Raw genomic sequence first — 19,101 nt, 5'->3', positions numbered from 1 at the left:
GACGTTTGCAGACAGTAAAGATTGAGTATAGAGAACCCAGAAGTTATTGATTAGGGTTTACTGTAATTTATTAAAACAACATTTTTATCCATGTGATATCAATAGCATTTGCTATCACCTATGAACTTAAGTTTAGCCCTCGTCTTGTTGCGAGAGGCAAAATTTTATCCTGAAGCTTCTCCTCTTTTGATTAGTTTTGTCTGGAAGGGCTCAGACTACAGGAAAGGGACCCTCTATTGACGAACGTGCCTTACGAATAACTGATCATCACTGTTCATAAAAAACACTGTTCTGTCAGGTAAGTTTAATTCTGCTGTCACCCATAAGAGGTTGTGTAGATTGTCTGTAGATTATTAAAACTTGTTAGCTAGCTTAGAGTATCAGAAAATTGAAGTGAGCCGTGCTGGAGCTGCAGTTGTTGGATTGCACAGGCGTGTTTAAGATGATTAGCTGCAACAGTCGTTTTTTTTGTTTTTTTTTACACAATCTCAGTCTTCCGATGGCACAAAATTCTTATAATTAATAGTTTATGGTTATTTTAAGATGTAAAACTTTTTATTGTTGGTTTAGATTTTTTGTTTTGTTGTTTGTTATGTGTAGACATAGCACTGGTTCACCCGTTGAGTTGGGAATATTTAATAGATCCGTGTTAAGTAGCTTAGCAAATAAACATTGTATGAACATGGTTAGGTTCAAAGGCTGGACTAAAAATGCGAGAAAAAGCAGCCACTGCCCAAAGAAACACCTTGAAAGCCTTTCAGAAAATAACTGAATAACTATTTTTCGAGATCATTTTAAAAATTACAAGACGTTCTTGCGCCTTGGGTACAAAATATACAGATATTTAGGAGTAGCTCAAGAGTTTTGGGCAGCACGTTAGAAAGCTAGGATCAGTGCACTCTGGGAAGATGTTAACGCTTCCTTAAACATATTTGCTGTGGGATCTGGTGAGATGGAAACTGCTGGTTTGAGTATCTGTTCAGACGCTCACACGTGCTCTCTCTGAGATTTGGGGGAGGGGGGGGGGGCCTTTAATGTGTCTTTTTTCTTTTTTTTTTCTTCTGTTTTTTTAACACTATCTCTGACAAACATACGTATAACAAACAGGAACATGACTGCACAAATATTTGGAGCACTAGGTCTGAGAACAGCTGTGTAATGGCTCTCTACAGGCTGAACAACAGTCACAGATCTGCACTGTAAGCCTGTTGATGCAGTGACAGACAGCTGTTCTCCCACTTCCTGGAGCAAAAGCTGTGTTGCCTTTTTGTGTGTCAAAATATGCCAGACAAAATACTTCTCTAAAACAAAATGTGAAAATGTCCAAATGGTGAGAAAAAAAACTCATAGTACTTACAGTAAAAGTAAAATGAATCAGTTTATTATCTAACTGGAAACTGTGTGTTTTAACCATAACCAGGAGTTTCGATGTTCTCCCCTTGTTTGCGTGGCTTCTCTCTGGGTACTCCAGCTTTTTCCCCACAGTCCACAGACATCCAGCTGTAGGTGTGAATGTGGGGTGTTAATGGTTGTCTGTGTCTCTGTTAAACCTGCATCAGGCTGGTGACCTGTCCAGAGTGTACCAGCCTCTCGCCCTATGGTAGCTCAGATGGCTCCAGCCTGGATGGATGGTGTTTTAACCACAGTTAGATATATGCATGCTTATTAAATAAGATTATTTTCATGTGGTTTTTCATGCAGTTTTTTCTGTCTTTCTTTCTTTCTTTCTTTTTTTAATACACCTTATAATAAATATCTTGACACATGCTCAATCATCCAGGTGAGTAAATCCCAAAAGTTGATTCTGTTCATCTGGACGTAACGTTTTCAGTGGGAGAAACAGAAGAACATCATATCAAGAAGACCCTGAGTAAATGTGGTTATCCCAGCTGGACATTTGTCAAAGCTGCGATGGCACCCAAAGAAAGCTCCAGCTGATCCAGGAGAGAAGGACAACTGTTGCCTAAGCAAAAACCCTTAGTGATCCCTTATGTGTCAGGGCGTATCGGAACGGCCCAAATTTCCCCTTGTGCAACAATTAAAGGATCATTCTATTCTAACAGCTGAGATGCATTTTTTTCTCAGCACTGCATCTCTGTGGCTTTTAAACCCCAAATCACACAACGCCAAAAATTGGTCCACCCCAAGGATCGTGTCCCCCGACACAAACAGAGTAACATAGTGTACGCTGTTAAGTGCCAGGAGGATTCCTGTGATTTATACATCGGGGAAACCAAACAACCTCTGGCTAAGAGGATGGCACAACACAGAAAAGCCACCTCGTCAGTCCAGGACTCTGCAGTCTATTTACACCTACTCATGGTACTCATGGTCTTTGATCAATGGTTATGACAGTTTGCATAAATAATGATCAAGGAACTGAGCTCCCAGCCCATTGTTCATGCAGTTTTCAGTCATTGTGCAAATGCACTGTTTATAAGGTTGGGAAACCTGCAGTCAGCTGAGACTGCAGAAGTCACTTGGATGAGTAATGAAATATTTCTGCCACTCAAAACGCTGCGTCCAGGTGAACACAATCAACTTTTTGGGACTTGTAATAAATAACACACAGTATTTACAAAAGGCAGTTAACATCTGCAACATTTTAAGACAGAATAGCCATTTATCATGCCGAAATGTTCATGGTTCTCCTTTTGCACTCTGCAGTCATGCTGCCCCTGAAGGAGAAGGATAAACCAATCATCCAGAAGTTGCTGTCAGCTGGCTGCTGCGCTCGCTGTGTCCTCAGATTCTGCTGCGTGAGTGTGCAGGCGGCCTACCGGAAGCAACCAGAGGTGAGGCTCATGCTGCAGACGCCGCTTTTATACCTGCTATATTCTTTAATCGTCATCTTGTTTAGAAATTATTTGTTGGTTTGTTTGTATCGTGGCTTATGCAGAGAGTTACAAGGAAGAAAAGATTGTGAATACTTATCTTCTTGTTTGGGGAATGTATGCTCTCGTTGTCGTATTCTACAGATTTCGTCAGTTGCATTAGTAAATATGTCAAAATACATGAAAGTTCTAATTGCATTTTCTTCGACCTGACACAGGAAACACTTAAAGAACTTCAAATTTTCATCAATGATACAGAAAATGATAAATGTCAAGATTCAGTAGCTCTAGACTCCAGAGATGATTACAAGTCCAAAGATGCTGCAGAATCAGAAACATCTGAAGACCCTCCCAATAAAAGAGCAAAACTGGAGACCAGTATAACTGATGTTCAGTCAGAAGAAGAGGCAGCCGCTGTGGTCAAATCAAAGGATGGGGACTCACGTGTATGTGTGGTGTGTTTGGGAATCCTGCAGGGACTATGTGGTACAACCCAGGCGATAAAGGTGTGTGCGCTCGACAGTATTCACTGTTTCCATTTACACTGCCGTCAGTGTTAAACTGCTGTTTCTGGTGTGTGTTCACAGATAGCAGAGGCAGTGAAGGCTGGAAACTACGAGTTTGACACACTGGTGCTGTCTGTGTCTCTGCCCGCTCAGCTCTGTGTCCGCGAGGTCAGTATGGTTGTGTGTGTGTGTATGAACCATGCTTACATATTTTGTGAGGACCAAAAATTGGAATGGTACTATACTTGTGGGGACCAAAAGTCAATTATGAGGATAAAATGCTCGTCGCCACGAGTTTGAAGACATTTTTTTAGACTTAAAATGTGGTTTTAGTGTCAGGGTTACAATTAGGTTATGGTTAGAGTTAGGCTGAGGGTTAGGTGTAGTAGTAATAATAATGATAATGATGATAACACATTTTATTTAAATGCGCCGTTCAAGACACCCAAAGACACTTAACAGTAGAGTAAAAACACATAATAGAACAAAGAACAATAAGAACAATATAAAATACACAATAAGTTCACAGTGAATAAGCAAACTTGAACAGAGAATCAGTGTTTCTTATATTCGGGGTAGAGAGTTCCACAGGCTGGGACCAGAGCAGATGAAGGCTCTGCTTCCCATGGTGCTGAGGCGGAAAGAAGGCACAGCAAGTGCAGAGGAAGATCAAAGTGAGTGGGCAAAAGAGGTAGTGCTTAATAGGTCAGAAAGGTAAGCAATGTTATGAAGGGCCTTGAAGGTGAACAGAAGAAGCTTGAATACTATTTGGAACGTCACAGGGAGCCAGCGACGTTCCTGAAGGACAGGAGTGCTGGTAGGAGGGGTTCTGGTAATAATGCAGGCAGCAGTTTTAAACCAGTTGAAGCTTATGGAGGGATTTTGGAGGGAGACCATTGTAGAGATAATTACAACAGTCAGTGCAGGAGGTAACAAGACTATGAACAAGGATTGATAGAAAGGGGTTAATTTTGCATAGATGGAAATAGGCAGAATGGGTGAGATCATTGATGTGTGATTGACGTAGGAGACGAGGTGAAGAAATGTGACAGTGTTGACTTCCCAGCACAAGTTAATTTGAAACAACCATTACTTAAGGCATTTTTGATGTCAACATTCTAACCTTTGTGGGTTTTGTGGATTTTTTTTCTGTGTCCTTTGAGTTTTGGGTAATTGAGATGGATGTCTTGGTACTCGCAATATCGTCCATTTGGTACTTCACAGTTTTTCACGTTATAAGTTCATTTTCCCGGCATTCATACATATCTGTAATATTTTCACTGGATGTTCATTTGTATTTATTGCTTATGTAAAATATCTGCGCACTGTTTATGACAATTTCTTTTAAAATACTGCAGCACTCCTGTTGGCTCTACGTGAAGAAGGAAGTGAGGTAAAGTATTTGTCGGCTACGTTTTGAACATCAGTCGATGTACAGTCAAGAGTCACAAGGAATCAGATGTTTAATTTAATATTTTCAGAGAAAAGGGCTTAGTGCTCGACAAGGACGATGTCATCCAGGTCAAGGAGGCCTTCAAGTGGATCATGCAGGGCATGGTTACCAAGGAGCTGGGGGGCATTGCTGTGGTTACCAAGGTCAGCCCGTTTGAGGTCAGCGTGGAGTTCACTCATCCAGAGACAGACGCTGACTGCCACTTCCTGTGAGTCCTGAACTCTTCAAGATCACATGAAATTTCTGAAACAGCTCTTGGTGAAGAACATGAAGTTGGAGGGGAAAGGAAATATTTCTGAATTGCTAACATAAAAAATGACCAGTAATAATTAAGACATATCCATTTAATTTAGAAAAATCCATTAGAAGGATTCACAAATTCCCTGAATTTCAAAAGCTAAACTGATTTTAGATTAAAACAGGAACAAGATGTGCTCTGAGTTTTGAAATGTAATAGATTTATGGGTTAAACAATGTCCTTTTTACAGAGCTGCAACATGTCCTGACTGCTTCAAGCCCACCAAGAACAAACAGGTGAGGAAGCAGAGTTTATCCTTCAAAATAATCAGGACGACTAGTTTGTCTTCATAATTTAATTGAAAGTTCAGTAATAATGTATACTTTATTGATCCCTGTGGGGAAATTCCTCTCTGCATTTAACCCATTCACTCAGTGAAGCAGTGGGCAGCAGCGTGTAGGGACGGTACTTTGCTCGGGGGTACCTCAGGGTAGCCGTTTAGTGGATTCGAACCCCCGACCTTCCGATCACGGGGCCACCACTCTACCTACTGAGCTATCCCTGCCCCTGTGTGAATCTGTATCTTCTCTCTGCAGTCTGTGTTTACTCGGATGGCGGTGGTCAAAGCTCTGGAAAAAATACCCGATGCCAAATTTTTGAAGTAAGGATCCTCTTCATCTTTAACGAGTAAAAAGTTCTATGGAATGATTTTGAAATGACATCTTTTATTCCTTCATTTCCTTTCTCCAGGCACTACCCCTGTCCTCCAACGCAGCCTACCAGCAGTTGCAGCCCTCAGGTCCAGTGTCTGCACGTGTCTGTGTTTGTGGCAGGTGACGTAGGACATTAAGAACATCTGTTTGAAATGTTGTTGTCTAAAACTGACAGCATAATAAATAGCATAAAGATGTCTCCTCGTGATGTTTAGGGAGATACAACAAGTTCTGTCGCAGCCTACCTCAAACTCCCTGGGTGATCGATGGAGAGAGGAGGATGGAGTCTTCAGTGGAGGAGTTGATCGCGGCGCCTATCCTCTCTGCCTTTAGAGCGGATGGTGAGACCACAATCGCAGCTTAAATGAAGACAAGCACAGTTTTTGGGGGTGTTTTGGTTTAGTTTGGGAGCAGGTTCATTTTAAACGTGAGCCAGCTTGACTTTTAAAACCAGAGATTTTGTGACACTTTTTCAGTGAGCAGATTTTAAACTGTGTAATAACTATTGTACATTTATTCATGTTTATTTATATTATTACTGTTTTTTTTTTTCAGCACATGACACGTGACTTGCCGTAGAATAAAATCTTTATCTCTGTTTTCGGGGTTGCAGGTTTTAATTTCTCTTCATCTGGCAGAGAGGATGTGGATGTCAGGACTCTTGGGAACGGTAGGATTTTTGAAACTTTAAGATTTTGTCAGTTGTGAAGATTGAAGAACTGTTTATTTTATCGGGTTCATTGGTTCGATTTGGCAGGACGTCCATTTGCGATGGAGCTGCTGAATCCTCACAAATCCAGATTCAGCAAAGAGCAGATGAAGCAGCTCCAGGAGGTACAGATGTGTCCTTTCACTCCGTCCATTATTCTGCAGTCACTTAGTTGCTGAACAGAAGGTCTCAGCAGCAATATAAGAGTTTCCTTATTAAGCCTGTTTTACATTATGAGAAATGTTGCAGTGACTGAAAATATTTGAATTCAATCCCTGGGAATCTCTTCTCCCTTAATTATTTTAATTTGTAATATTTTACTTCAGCCAAGAACATCTTAAAACACAGTTATTTTCTTTCGTTGTTTAGCATTTTGTTAAAATGAGTTAGTCCCTGCATTTGATTTGAAATATGTTAAAGTTGTATAGAAGTAGGAACTGACTTTATTGCGTAGTACTTTTTTCTTTAGAGCATAAACTGTAATAAAAGATGGACATGGACACCTTAACATCAGGTATTGGTTTTGGCATTTTGAAGAGTTGACATTAACTCTGTGTAGGTTGCCATGTTAGGATTTGGAGCAAGAAGTGAGCTTATTTGGATTAGCGTTGTTGCTAGCAAGCTTGATTATTGCTTGCTCATGTGAAAAATATGGAACTTAAGGTACCAAAACAGAAGTGCAAACCTGTTGGACAGGCTGTACCACACAGCAAAAACCTAGCAGAGGGGGTCAGTTCAATCAATCAATCAGTGGTGGTAAGACCTATCAGATCAGTTATAGCTACCTGGGTTTACCACACCTGTCAATCTTAGCCACCACACAACTATAGAAATCAATAATAAATTCAGATGGATTAGATATTAAAGGCATTTGGGATCCATACATTCCATCCATACACAAGGTTGTAAAGGGAAAATATGTGTTTTGCACCACAGTGTAAATTTTAGCATTTTAACATGAGAGTTTGTAAATTTGCAGTTTTGGGCAATTGGCAGATCCTTTTTTTTCAGCCTCCTAAAAAATGCTTGTTTCAAAGTTAAGCTGACAGAAATGTGCGTTCACTGATGCAAAGACTTTAGGCCTGCTGATATCATTTTTATTTTGTTCTTAGACCATTAACCAGTCGTCAGACAAAATCAAAGTGAGAGACCTGCAGATTGTTACCAGGTGAGAAAATGACTCATTCTGCATTTGTACAGCGACATCTCCAACATATGTGAAAGACTAAGAAAGTAGTCCATGTTTGCTGTGTGTTAAATTGCAGAGAGGCTATGAGTCGCATGAAGGAGGGAGAGGAGGAGAAGACCAAGTCATATACAGCTCTCGTGTGGACCCAGAAACCCATCCAGAGAGAAGACATCTCTTTTATTGATGACATCAAGGTCTAATTGGTCTAATTCATAACCTGTTGAAATTGGAGTGTTTTAACACTCAAACATCAAGAATCAGCAGTGTGACTGTTGTGTGTCTCATCAGGATCTGACTCTGGACCAGAAGACCCCTTTGAGGGTTCTGCATCGACGGGCGCTGGCTGTCCGACAGCGAGCCATCCACAGCATGAGCACTCGCTTCCTGGACTCTCATCATTTCTACCTACGATTGAAGACGCAGGCCGGGACGTATCCTCACTTTAAATGGCACATCTGTGCGATGATGAATTATAACATTGCACCGGTCAGTCTGTTGTTAATTGAAACGATAAGCTAATAGAATATTTTACCCTGAATTTTATCTGAAACCTGCAGTGAGACAAAAAAGCTCCTTAATGCTCCGCCAACAGTTACATCAAAGAGTTTGTCCACGGAGACTTCGGCCGAACGATTCCCAACCTGTGCCAGCTGCTGAAGACTGACACAGACATCCTGGAACTGGATGTGGAGGTGGGAGAAAGTCACATCTGTAAAACAAATATTCAATATGTTTGCTTTTTTTATTATCATACAGAATATAACTGTCACTGTCTTTTCTGGAAATGTTATGTCCCTAAATTCCTACTTGTTGAATATGATGTTTCCCTTCTCAGTCTGTGGATGTGGACTGGCCTCCCCCTGTGCCAGAGTGAAAGCTGCACTGCCACGCAGACGCTGCTCTTGTCCTGTTTCTGAGAGGATTCGGCTTGGACTGCACTGGTTCCATCTGCTGCTGGATTCCTGTTAGACCACAGTGCTGAACTGTCAGCAAACGGGTTCTGACAGTTGTGGTGAAGCCATGACGGTGCTTGGAGGAGAGGAAAACACAGTTCTCTCGGTTGGCTAGTCTGCTTTGTCTGGATTTATTTTTCATCTTCACATCATCGACTGTGAATCTTGAGTCTGAAGTAATTTAATAAATAATAGTGCCCTTGTTCTGTTTTGAGTTTTTTCAGGGCCAAGTGGACAAAGTAGTTTGTATGTAAAGATGAAAAACACGCTCCTTCTATTTTTGTGTACATACTGGTGCTTATTTGCTTTCAATTAAAGTGTATCAAAAACTATCATTTGTTCCTTTGAAGCAGAATGTCAAATAAGACAGGCTAATGTGTAAAATGTAGTTATAAAACCTAAAAAAGCTCTTAAACCTAAAACATTTTATTAAATTGTATTCTATTTTTTCTGTATTGATTTTGTTTTCTTTATTCTTTTTAAGCAGACTTACCAAATTAGTAGTGGATTAAAAATCAGATAAGGGTAGTATGACAGATGTATATTTTTAGTTGGAGTGGCTGATGGAGAGTTCGTTTGGATGCAGATGTGATGCTGGTGATCAGTCTGCATCACTTCCTAAATGTTGCTAAAACAAACAAAGGCAGCAGAATTTAAAACATACTTTTAAAGAGTTGGATCTTAAAGAAGAGGTCAGAGGTCCAAATAATGTTACAATTAGAACATCTCCTATGTTGTCAGTGCATGCTATGGCAGTAAGAAACATTTTAAATTGCTCTGTGTAGCATTATTAGGACTTTGACCTTGAAGGAGAGGTCAGACTACAGGACCACCAAACCCTCCCCCGCATCCTCTGATGTCTCCTTCCTCAACGAGCTCAACAACTTTTATGCTCGTTTTGAGCGAGGGAACCCCACAACCACAACCAAAGCAGACATGACGCCAGACCACCAACCTCTGACTCTCTCCCCCACCGATGTAGGAGCGGTGCTGAGCAGGATCAATGTCCACAAGGCTGCAGGTCCCGATGGCATCCCCGGGCGTGTTCTCAGAGCGTGTTCTGGGGAGCTTGCAGGAGTGCTCACAGACATATTCAACCTGTCCTTGGCCCACGCTGTGGTACCGGCCTGCCTCAAATCCACCTCCATCGTCCCGATACCCAAAAACTCCAACCCATCTTGCCTCAATGATTACCGCCCAGTAGCACTCACCCCCATCATCACTAAGTGCTTAGAGCAGCTGGTCCTAGCACACTTCAAATCCTGTCTCCCCCCCACCCTGGACCCCCACCAATTCGCATACCGCCGGAACAGGAGCACAGAGGATGCAGTCTCCATCGCACTGCACTCTGTCCTCTCACACCTGGACAACAACAACACCTACGCCAGAATGCTGTTTATAGACTTCAGTTCAGCATTCAATACAATCCACCCCTCACAACTCATCAGGAAACTGACAGACCTGGGTATCAGTTCCCTCATCTGCAAATGGTTACTGGACTTCCTGACCAACCGCCCCCAACATGTCCGGCTGGATAACCACTGCTCATCTACAATCACGATGAACACCGGTGTACCACAAGGCTGTGTGATGAGCCCTTTCCTCTACTCCCTCTTCACCCACGACTGCAGACCTGCTGATGGTTCCAACACCATCATTAAGTTTGCAGATGACACCACGGTGATTGGCCTCGTCAGTGACAACGATGAGGCCGCCTACAGGGAGGAGGTGGATCGTCTGGCTGAGTGGTGCGACAGAAACAACCTGCTGCTTAACACCGAGAAGACCAAGGAGCTCATCGTGGACTACAGGAGGAATGCTGACCCACATCCACCCATCCACATTAAGGGGACGGCCGTGGAGCGTGTGAGCAGCTTCAAGTTCCTGGGAGTCCACATCTCCGAGGATCTCACCTGGACGACCAACTGCTCCAAGCTGGTCAAGAAGGCTCACCAGCGCCTCTTCTTCTTGAGGACTCTGAGGAAGAACCACCTGTCCTCAGACATCCTGGTGAACTTCTATCGCTGCACCATCGAGAGCATCCTGACCAACTGTATAACAGTCTGGTACGGGAACTGCTCTGCCTCGGACCGGAAGGCGTTGCAGAGGGTCGTGAAAACTGCCCAGCGCATCGCCGGAGCACCACTTCCTGCCATAAAAGACATCTACAGGAAGCGGTGTCTGAAAAGGGCTGGGAAAATCATCAAAGACCCCAGTCACCCATCACATGGACTCTTCACCCTCCTGCCCTCTGGGAGGCGCTACAGGAGCCTCCGGACTAAGACCACCAGGTACCGGAACAGCTTCTTCCCCACAGCTGTCAGACTCCTGAACTCTGCCTCCTGACATCTGACCCACGTTAACACATGGACTGAACATACACACACCCACAATGGACAACTGTACCCTCAAACACAATAATAACATGGACTGAACCACCACTCACAACCACTAGCACTTTATATAGCGTCTTAACTGCACTACTGCATAGTTCTGTGTAAATAATCATACGATAATTTTTAATTCTACAAGTGTTTACAACCTGCATAGTTCCCATTTCTGTATAGCTGTATATCTCAGATTCTGTAAAGTTATTTATTTCATATTCTGTATAGTTTTTCATATTTATATCCTGTTCATATCCTGTACATAGCTTGTACTCACTACAGCCTGTACATACTTATAGTTATAGCATATTCATAACATACTTCATACCGTGTACATTATAACATACCATAATAGACCCATTTCTGTAATATACTCACATATCTATATTATTGCTAATATATATTGTAATATATCTATATCACTAAAGCACTTCTGGATGGATGCAAACTGCATTTCGTTGCCCTGTACCTGTGACATGTGCAATGACAATAAAGTTGAATTCTATTCTATTCTATTATTAACTCCGCCAGGAAGGTTAAGGTGCACATGAAAAACTGACTTTGATTTTAAAGACTTGATGATTTTGGTTTCCAGTGACTGTTAAGTAGATTTGGTCTCGGCAAATGACCCAGAATGTGTCAGTCGAGACTTTCAGCTAGAATATTCCACTCATCAAGAGTCCGTAGTTCATTTTAGTGAGTCCATCATTTCTGGGGCAGCATATTTTAGCTCTTTTAAGTAATTCACAGACAAAAAACCTGAAGCCACAGATTATCTACTAATCTTTACTGCAAGTGGTGTTTTTGCAAAAAAAAAAAACTTACTTTGTTTTACATCAAGAAGCTCCTGGGCAGTTTCAATTTATGAGATTTATTATTAAGTTTTTGTACAGCAGATAGTTTGATATTAGAAATGTAATATTTGGCTTTTTTAAAAACTATTTTGTCTTCCATGTTAAAGAACCAAAATATTTTTTTGCTATATTAATCCAATCCAAGTGTATCTGTAAAAAAAGTTGAACTTATTAGTTTTCTCAGATCTCTTTCTTCATAAAAGGCAAGATCTCATCTAAACAATAAAGAAAAAGGTCTGAAATCACCTGAAATAAAGAGTCACGACAGCAGAAACCCTGAAATGTATTTCTTTTAATTTAATTCAAAATAAATACTACCACGGCAATGCAAGTCCACTACTGGGTTCTTGCCCTAATGTTTTGGTAAGAAAACAAACAAGCAAATGATCGAAAAAAAAAAAAAAATCAGTTATGCATCCATCATTCTTCAGCGACTTTCAAGAGGTGCCTTTTTAACAACATACAAGGTAACACTGTCTAGAATGACAAACATTAATAAAACAAACACTATGGTATAAAAAGGAGGGAAGGAGAAGGAATTGGGACTGAAGAAACCTGATGAAACCAGCACCGCACACACGCACACACACACACACACACACACAGGAAATAAAACAAACAAACAAACAAACAAACAAACAAACAAACAAACAAATGACAGTCCTCCAAGGCTCCTCTTATAGTTTTTTAAGAAGGTGAAGGGAACAGAAGTACAGTGCAGACTCCATGTTACAGATGTCCTCACATTTCTGGAGTCGATCGTTTTCAGGGACCATGGTGACATAAGAAAGGCGGGTTGGGGTTCGTCTCCATGGAAACATCCTCATGAATCACAAAAAAACCAAACAAACGCAAAACTGAAAAAACAAAGAAAACCCAAACAAAAAACAGTGGAAGGGTCCATTCATTGACACGTGTTTATTTTTTCCTTTTAAATGTTTTTTTCTTCAAAGCAGTTTTTGAATCGTTTGCGGGTGGTTTGGATTTTTCGGTCACTATTCTCATCAGCAAGCTTAACATACAGTCACACAGAAAACAAATGTTTATGCCTCATAAGTGAAGACAAAAAGAACAAAAAAGGCATTGCATATTTACACCAAGAAGTTTGGGGCCACTTTTTTCTCGCAGTCCTCACAGTCTTCATACACGAGTGTCTCACGGCTCAGTTTTCTTGTGATCTGACATGATCAGTAAATTATTGATACTCTTACTTCAATTTAAATATTTGTCTGTGTGTAAATACATTTCTCTCATAATACTGACAAGATTAATTGGGTCAGGACCCCTGCGTCTGGAGCTGGAAGCCTCACTTCTGCTTAGCATCTGTGTGATAAATTACATTTTCTTCACTAAGATTTGTCATGTAAAAACAGTCTTTGTATCTGTGTTTGTGAGTCAATATTTCTCCTCTTAAACTGAAAACAATGTTTCTCTTTTTTTTCTTTAAAAAAAAAAATCTTTACAGCAATCTTCTTTTTAGGTTCCTGCACAGCTGCAAAACCCTTTCCCTTCACTTTTTACTCACTACTTGATATGTCTCGGTCGTACTTCTCTACCTGCGTCGTTACTTTAACACACAAAGACGTACCAATCCTCAGTTCTTCTTCTTAATCTTTCCAAACATCTGTAAATGTACAAAATACTTTCAAGTCGGCAGAATTCTCCAGCAAATCAGATCTGATGTGTGCTCACAGGTGAAAAGGCTGCTTCACAAGGACAGTTTAGCTGACAGTATTTGGGATGATTGGATCGCTTTCCCCAATTCTCCACAGTCAGTTCCACTTCTTGTAGGAAGTGTGATGCATCAGTCAGGCCACTTCTGGGCAGAACTCACTAAACATATGCTAATACTGCCAGTGTGGGAGCCAAGCCTGCGAGCTAGTCCAGACGAGCAAACTCCAGCTGCAGTGTCAGTAACACCAACACGGCCCCCTCACTTTCACTACACTCCAAACACACCGTCTGCTGGTGGGTTTAAGCCGCAAAAGTCCCCACACTGACTCTGGCAAGTCAGTACTGCTGCTACTCGTAACCATCGCAACATCCACCTGTAGGGTACCAGGCCATACTCTGACTATCCAATGCTGTAATAAATTCATCACTTTAAGCTGTAGTTGCCCAACTACTGCCTTTAGTTGTAGCTGCACAGCACATCAGAGGACTATCTTCTCATCCATATCATTTTTTTGCCGAACTTACTGTCTGAATGAGTTTGGCAGCTTTCTGATCACTTTCAACAGCAGCTGAGCTAAGAAAAAATAAAATATCCACACGTCTTACTGTTTCCAATGAACAAAACACTTTTTCAGCTACATGTCAGAACACACATTGGAACAGGCGATACCAGAAGATTGTCAATTTTGGTTTCTGGATATAACAGCTAGGTTACTTGTGTTAAGGACTCACTATTTGGAGGCTATTGGAGGGGCCTCCATAATAGCAGAGGCCAGCAGGAATCAGTTCAGTGACCAAAATAACTAACACATGATGGGGACGGAACTGCATGAAGCTCAGTCTGAACGGTCAAAAACCTTCTTGTGACTTGATGCCTGGAGTTTTTCCTTTGCAGACACCTTTCTCACTCACTATGTGTTAATAGACCTCTCTGCATTGAATCATACCTTATAAAGCGCCTTGACGCGACTGTTGTGATTTGGAGCTATATAAATAAAATTGAATTGAAATTCAAAAAGGAAAATAACAAAAAATGAAAAGTGGTTGTCCAGTGTATACTTTTGTATTTGGTAACTAACTGCAAGTAACTGCAGTGACCTCTTTAGATCGCAAGGCAGTTCCAAAGGTCGCCTGGTGGGAGGCAATCTGTCAGACGACTGTGGTCTGACTCAGAGTGACTGAAATCACTCAGATTTCAAAGGCTTGCACATAACCGCTGGATAATTAGAAATAGACTGACAACATGTTGCTTTCTGAGTCAGCCTGTGCCAAAGAGAGCCACTCTTCTGTCTCTGTGCAACAAGACACTTGTCTCAGCTGGTTGGCAACTGGTTGTGTTCTTGTACATGCACAAAGCTGCTGATGTCATTTTTAAAGTAAAATTGCCATCCCAAGGCAACTGAACAAATCTGTTTAACACAGTTAATTTGTGCAAAAACATTGTATCCAAGTACAAATCTGACCCCATTAAATTGCAAACTGAGCGGATACAGCAAACTGACTGCTTGACTCCAATCTTATTGTCAAAGTCTTGATGCACCAAAAGTGCTTTGAAGATGGCAGGTGACACAGTTGCAGTGATTCTGTTCATGCTTTGGACTCCAACCACTGTTTTCACTAGTGTGACTGTAGCAATAGAGGGTTAAATAAGCAACCAGAAGCAGGAACAGGCATCAGAACCAACTACAAAGCAACGTGCAGCAAGCAAACTGCTTGGCATGTAGACGTGACCTGAGGCTTGGGGCTTCTGCAAGTTGTGGAGCATTCTCGTGTCCCCATGTTTTGCAAAAACAGAAGAAAAGACCATCAAATCTCAGTTTGGAGTAAACTGCCGACTTCACTATGATCATTATAGACAACACTGCGGTTTACTACATCTGAGAGTAAGTGTGTGTGTGTTTCTGTGTGCTATGACAGCATATTCTTGACCCCCATTCAATCGCAAACTGTACATACATACATGAAGCCATGTTTCCCTGTGTAAACATCCATTCCATTCTAGTCCTACAGCTACAATGAAGAAGAAGGAAAAAAAAGAGGAGAGGTGGATGATGAGGAGGAGAAGAAGCGGCGATGCTGCAGAGAAAGGCCTCGTTCCCCTGCCGGCTGTGGAAAGCTGGAGCGGTTAAGCTGAGTTTGAATGCGGTTGTGCTCTGTGGCGCCTGAGTGAACTGTGCAGTTTCTGGCAGTTTAGTGTTTCTTGTTTCAAAGTAACTTCAAAAAAGCGCAAAAATAAAATAAAATAAGAGGGAAGTTACTGCGACGAATGAAAGGAATGATATAGATTCACCCATTCTCATCTTTCAACTTCTCTTTTCTGTTTGTTTGTTTTTTGTAATCTGTAGGCTCACTGTGATTTTCATCACCATGGATTTGGGAAATGTGCGCTGCCATGGCAAATGTACGAGGAAGAGGTTTTTTTTTTTCTTTCTTTCTTTTTGTTTTTTTGTTTTTTAATGAGTGAACCATGAGCCATGCACTTCTTCTCAACTATTTATGACCTTTCACATCCCAGAACCCACCCACCCTCTCCCCTGATGAAAAATCCCAATCCCCAAAAACAACAAAAACACCACCCTGTAGGTATGATGCAAAACATCTGCACACATAAGGCAACATTTTTGGTTTTTTGTTCCCTAAAACGGCTCTTCCAAACCAAGTGCAAAAAAGTTAAAAGAAGAACAAAAAATGGGCAGAAACAACAAACAAACAAAAATATTAACGCAACCTGGGTCAACAACTTAATACTGACAGAAAGAAAAAAGAAATAACAAAAACATTGCCTTCTGCAGTAAATAGCGCTGAAAATGTAGGAGACTTATTTTTTAGTGTGGGGAGACCGGCTGGAGTCTATCCCACTGTGCAAAAACCTCTTTTAAAGTCCCTAAAAAGACTTCTCCCCCTCTGCAAGGAGGCAGAGAAGAAGAAAAAGAGGGGAGACTGGTGTTTTTTTGTTTTTGTTTTTTTTTCCTAAAATGGCTACGCGTTTTCCTCAAAATGGCCACAAATGGGGACGATACTGCCTGGCTGGGCTGGAGCTCACTCTCGGCCACTGGCCGAGTAGGAGAACTGTGGGAAATGAGGCCTTCGCTCGTTGTCTGCTGCATCCATCCCGTCCTCATCGTCTGTAAAAACACAAACAGGAAAACATAAGAATGTTCCAATTATGGACAGTAAGGTTGTCCTTACAAACTTTAACGGCAGCTACCCCGACTCTCCTCAAATATTCAGTGTGTCCAATACTAATACTGTTTTCATTTGCAGTTGGTGTTTAGAGCCAGTGCCATGCAAACACGCTAAACTCACACTAGCTGCTGGCAGTGTCATCTCAGTCAGTTAATACAATGCAATAAATTACAGTGAATGTGCACTTACATTTTTCCGGTGGAGTGATGGTGATGGTCTGTGCTGTGAACTCTTCATCGAAGTAGCGCGTGTCTGTCTCAGAGGTGACCTGAGGCTGGAAGGGTGGTACCAACTGGGACGGACAGAAAGCAGAGAGCGGTGGTGTTGTATCACTGAGGGGTTCAGTCTTCAAACAGCTTCACATATGCTGTCGTTTCAACTGAAGGAACACTTTTTTTGTCAAATGACTTTTATCAGTCGTGCTAATATAACACAGATTTTAATAGAGCATTTTACCCTACAGACACCCTCTGTACTTTTAAGATTAGGCTTAAAATTCACCTTTACTAATTAGGTCCTGCATTTTTTACAGTTAGGGTTAGATATTTTTGTTCACCTTAAACAGAACTCAAATCAAACATTTAGAGCCTTTTTTTCTTTTTACTTTATTAAAATTATTTTGGTGAGTTCTAAACTTTTAGATAGTCTAACATACACTAATACAAAGAAATTATCACCAGACTACAGAGTGTGTTATGTTTCTTCATTAGACGTACAAAAAAGGCAAATTTCAGGGGAATACAGTTTCCTGGTCCAAATGTGAACACAGAAGAACTGGGGAACAAAATCAGTTTAAAACTTCACACCATATTGTTGTCTGTGTCTCCAATACACACATGGGAGGCCTGGGTGGACACGTTATTATGAAAGCTCAAGTTGAGAAAAAAACAACATACAAATATGTATAAAACGACCTGGTGGTACTTGTCTGACTGTGTTATAGTGTTCAAATGAAATAAAGATGAGGTAATGTTTTGTCCTTTTCATTCCATTTTGGATTTTACATGTCAGCCAGACTTCTTTTGAAAAATACGGTAACCCTGATACCAGAATACCTCAGAAACACTGTTTGAATCGATTTCGATTGAAGTGACGATGACGTCTAGCAGCTAAATCCTGCTCTCACCTTCTTGTCGTAGACGTCCTGCCAGTCGATTGTGCCAAAGAAACTGTGCCGCATGATCTCCTTAGCGTCATCCGGTCCACCGCCCAACCTGTCAACCAACACACAGAATACGAAGGAGATGGCGTCAAAGTCATACATCAAATAGCGCTCTCACAAAGTCTCCATCAATGGAACCAGAATATCCACCTGCTACTGATCCCAAAATAACTTGATGGGGTGAACAAGTTCGCTCAGTGAAGCTGCAGTAGCCTCTTTTCACTGGCGTCTTCGTTAGACACAGAAAATGCTTCAGGGATGATAAGAGTGGAAACTTGAACGCAGCCACCAGCTGGTTTTGCCTGAGAACATTTTAGCTGGGCACCCATTAACATAAAGAGTTTGTGCTCTCATCAAGTGTGCGCAAGATTATTAATTTAAGCAACTGTATGTAAGAACATGTTATCTGGATATGTAACCACTTTGCCAAAGTCTGGCAGGAGACGCAAATTCCACCTCAGGTTGAAATTAGGTAAAGTTAGGATGTTAAAGAAGCACAGAGGCTCAAGCCTGCCATTAACTGGAAACTACTGGAACACACAATAATAATAAGTTTTACATTGCCAGGGACAGAGAAGGTACTGACCAACAAAGAAGCACCTGCTCCAAAATCGACAGCTTCAAGCAAAACTATAATTTGCTGATTTTCACCCGTACAAGCCAAATGCCTTCTGGAGAAAAGTTTTATGGTCAGAGAAGATAAAGTAGGGCTGCACGATTTTGCATAAAATGAGAATCACGATTTTTTGGCTTAGAATTGAGATCACGATTCTCTCACGATTTTCTTTTCCAGTATAAATATTTATTGCACTTATTAACTGCACATCAACTTCGTAACAGTTGCGACTGAACATAAAAACAATAAATAAACATAAAAACAATAAATGTCTCACGTTTTGTTGTTGCCAAATGTTGTACTGCTTGAAATTCCGTCTCCACCGTTGCTCGACGCTGCGTGTACAGAGCAGGTAGTGCAACAATAGAAAAATAGTTGCGGGACGGCACTGTGTAGCGTTTGTCTAAGGTGTTGATCATTCTCCTAAATCCCTCGTTTTGCACAGTGTTGATGGAGCCATATCTTTGGTCAGGTGATAAGTGATAGCCTCCGTAATTTCTTTGTGCCTGCGGGAGGTCGACGTGTATAGGGAAGCGCTGTATAAGGTTCCCGTTATTGATGTTTGGGTGGTTGACCGGGACGGATTTTCTCCTGTCACTTTCTCGTCATCCCTGACGTGCTCTCCGT

The 19,101-nt window shown here is 41.4% G+C and overlaps 2 protein-coding genes across 3 annotated transcripts in view; one reads left to right on the top strand and one right to left on the bottom strand.

The window, feature by feature from the left end:
- Positions 1 to 99: 99 nt before the first annotated feature.
- Positions 100 to 9,050, top strand: pus10 (pseudouridine synthase 10). 2 transcript variants are annotated; one of them, XM_085409066.1, is made up of 17 exons: positions 100 to 298; positions 2,668 to 2,795; positions 3,053 to 3,340; positions 3,422 to 3,508; positions 4,699 to 4,733; positions 4,822 to 5,001; positions 5,282 to 5,327; positions 5,628 to 5,692; positions 5,782 to 5,864; positions 5,960 to 6,085; positions 6,358 to 6,414; positions 6,502 to 6,578; positions 7,566 to 7,621; positions 7,719 to 7,836; positions 7,931 to 8,073; positions 8,235 to 8,334; positions 8,478 to 9,050. In XM_085409066.1, the coding sequence occupies exons 2-17, from the start codon at positions 2,670 to 2,672 to the stop codon at positions 8,514 to 8,516; spliced, it is 1,626 nt and encodes a 541-aa protein (XP_085265192.1). In that variant the 5' UTR covers positions 100 to 298; positions 2,668 to 2,669; the 3' UTR covers positions 8,517 to 9,050. The 2 variants fall into 2 exon arrangements, with proteins under 2 accessions (XP_085265192.1, XP_085265193.1); XM_085409067.1 differs by having other exon boundaries at positions 7,931 to 8,128.
- Positions 9,051 to 13,635: 4,585 nt separating this feature from the next.
- The window catches only part of akt3b (v-akt murine thymoma viral oncogene homolog 3b), a 29,023-nt gene continuing 23,557 nt past the window's right edge, over positions 13,636 to 19,101 (bottom strand). The window contains exons 12-14 of the mRNA XM_085409064.1: positions 17,823 to 17,910; positions 16,886 to 16,988; positions 13,636 to 16,635 (exon numbers count right to left, since the gene is read on the bottom strand). Coding sequence (XP_085265190.1) covers positions 16,550 to 16,635; positions 16,886 to 16,988; positions 17,823 to 17,910 — 277 coding nt within the window. The 3' untranslated portion in view covers positions 13,636 to 16,549. The remainder of the gene's footprint in view (positions 16,636 to 16,885; positions 16,989 to 17,822; positions 17,911 to 19,101) is intronic.

The sequence above is a fragment of the Rhamphochromis longiceps genome, linkage group LG6 (genome assembly GCF_057381845.1).
Source record: "Rhamphochromis longiceps isolate RC_006_pf linkage group LG6, R_longiceps_female_GT1.1, whole genome shotgun sequence".
Classification (NCBI taxonomy): domain Eukaryota; kingdom Metazoa; phylum Chordata; class Actinopteri; order Cichliformes; family Cichlidae; genus Rhamphochromis; species Rhamphochromis longiceps.
Note: the sequence above shows the minus strand (reverse complement) of the source record. Positions and strands in the feature narration are given on the sequence as shown.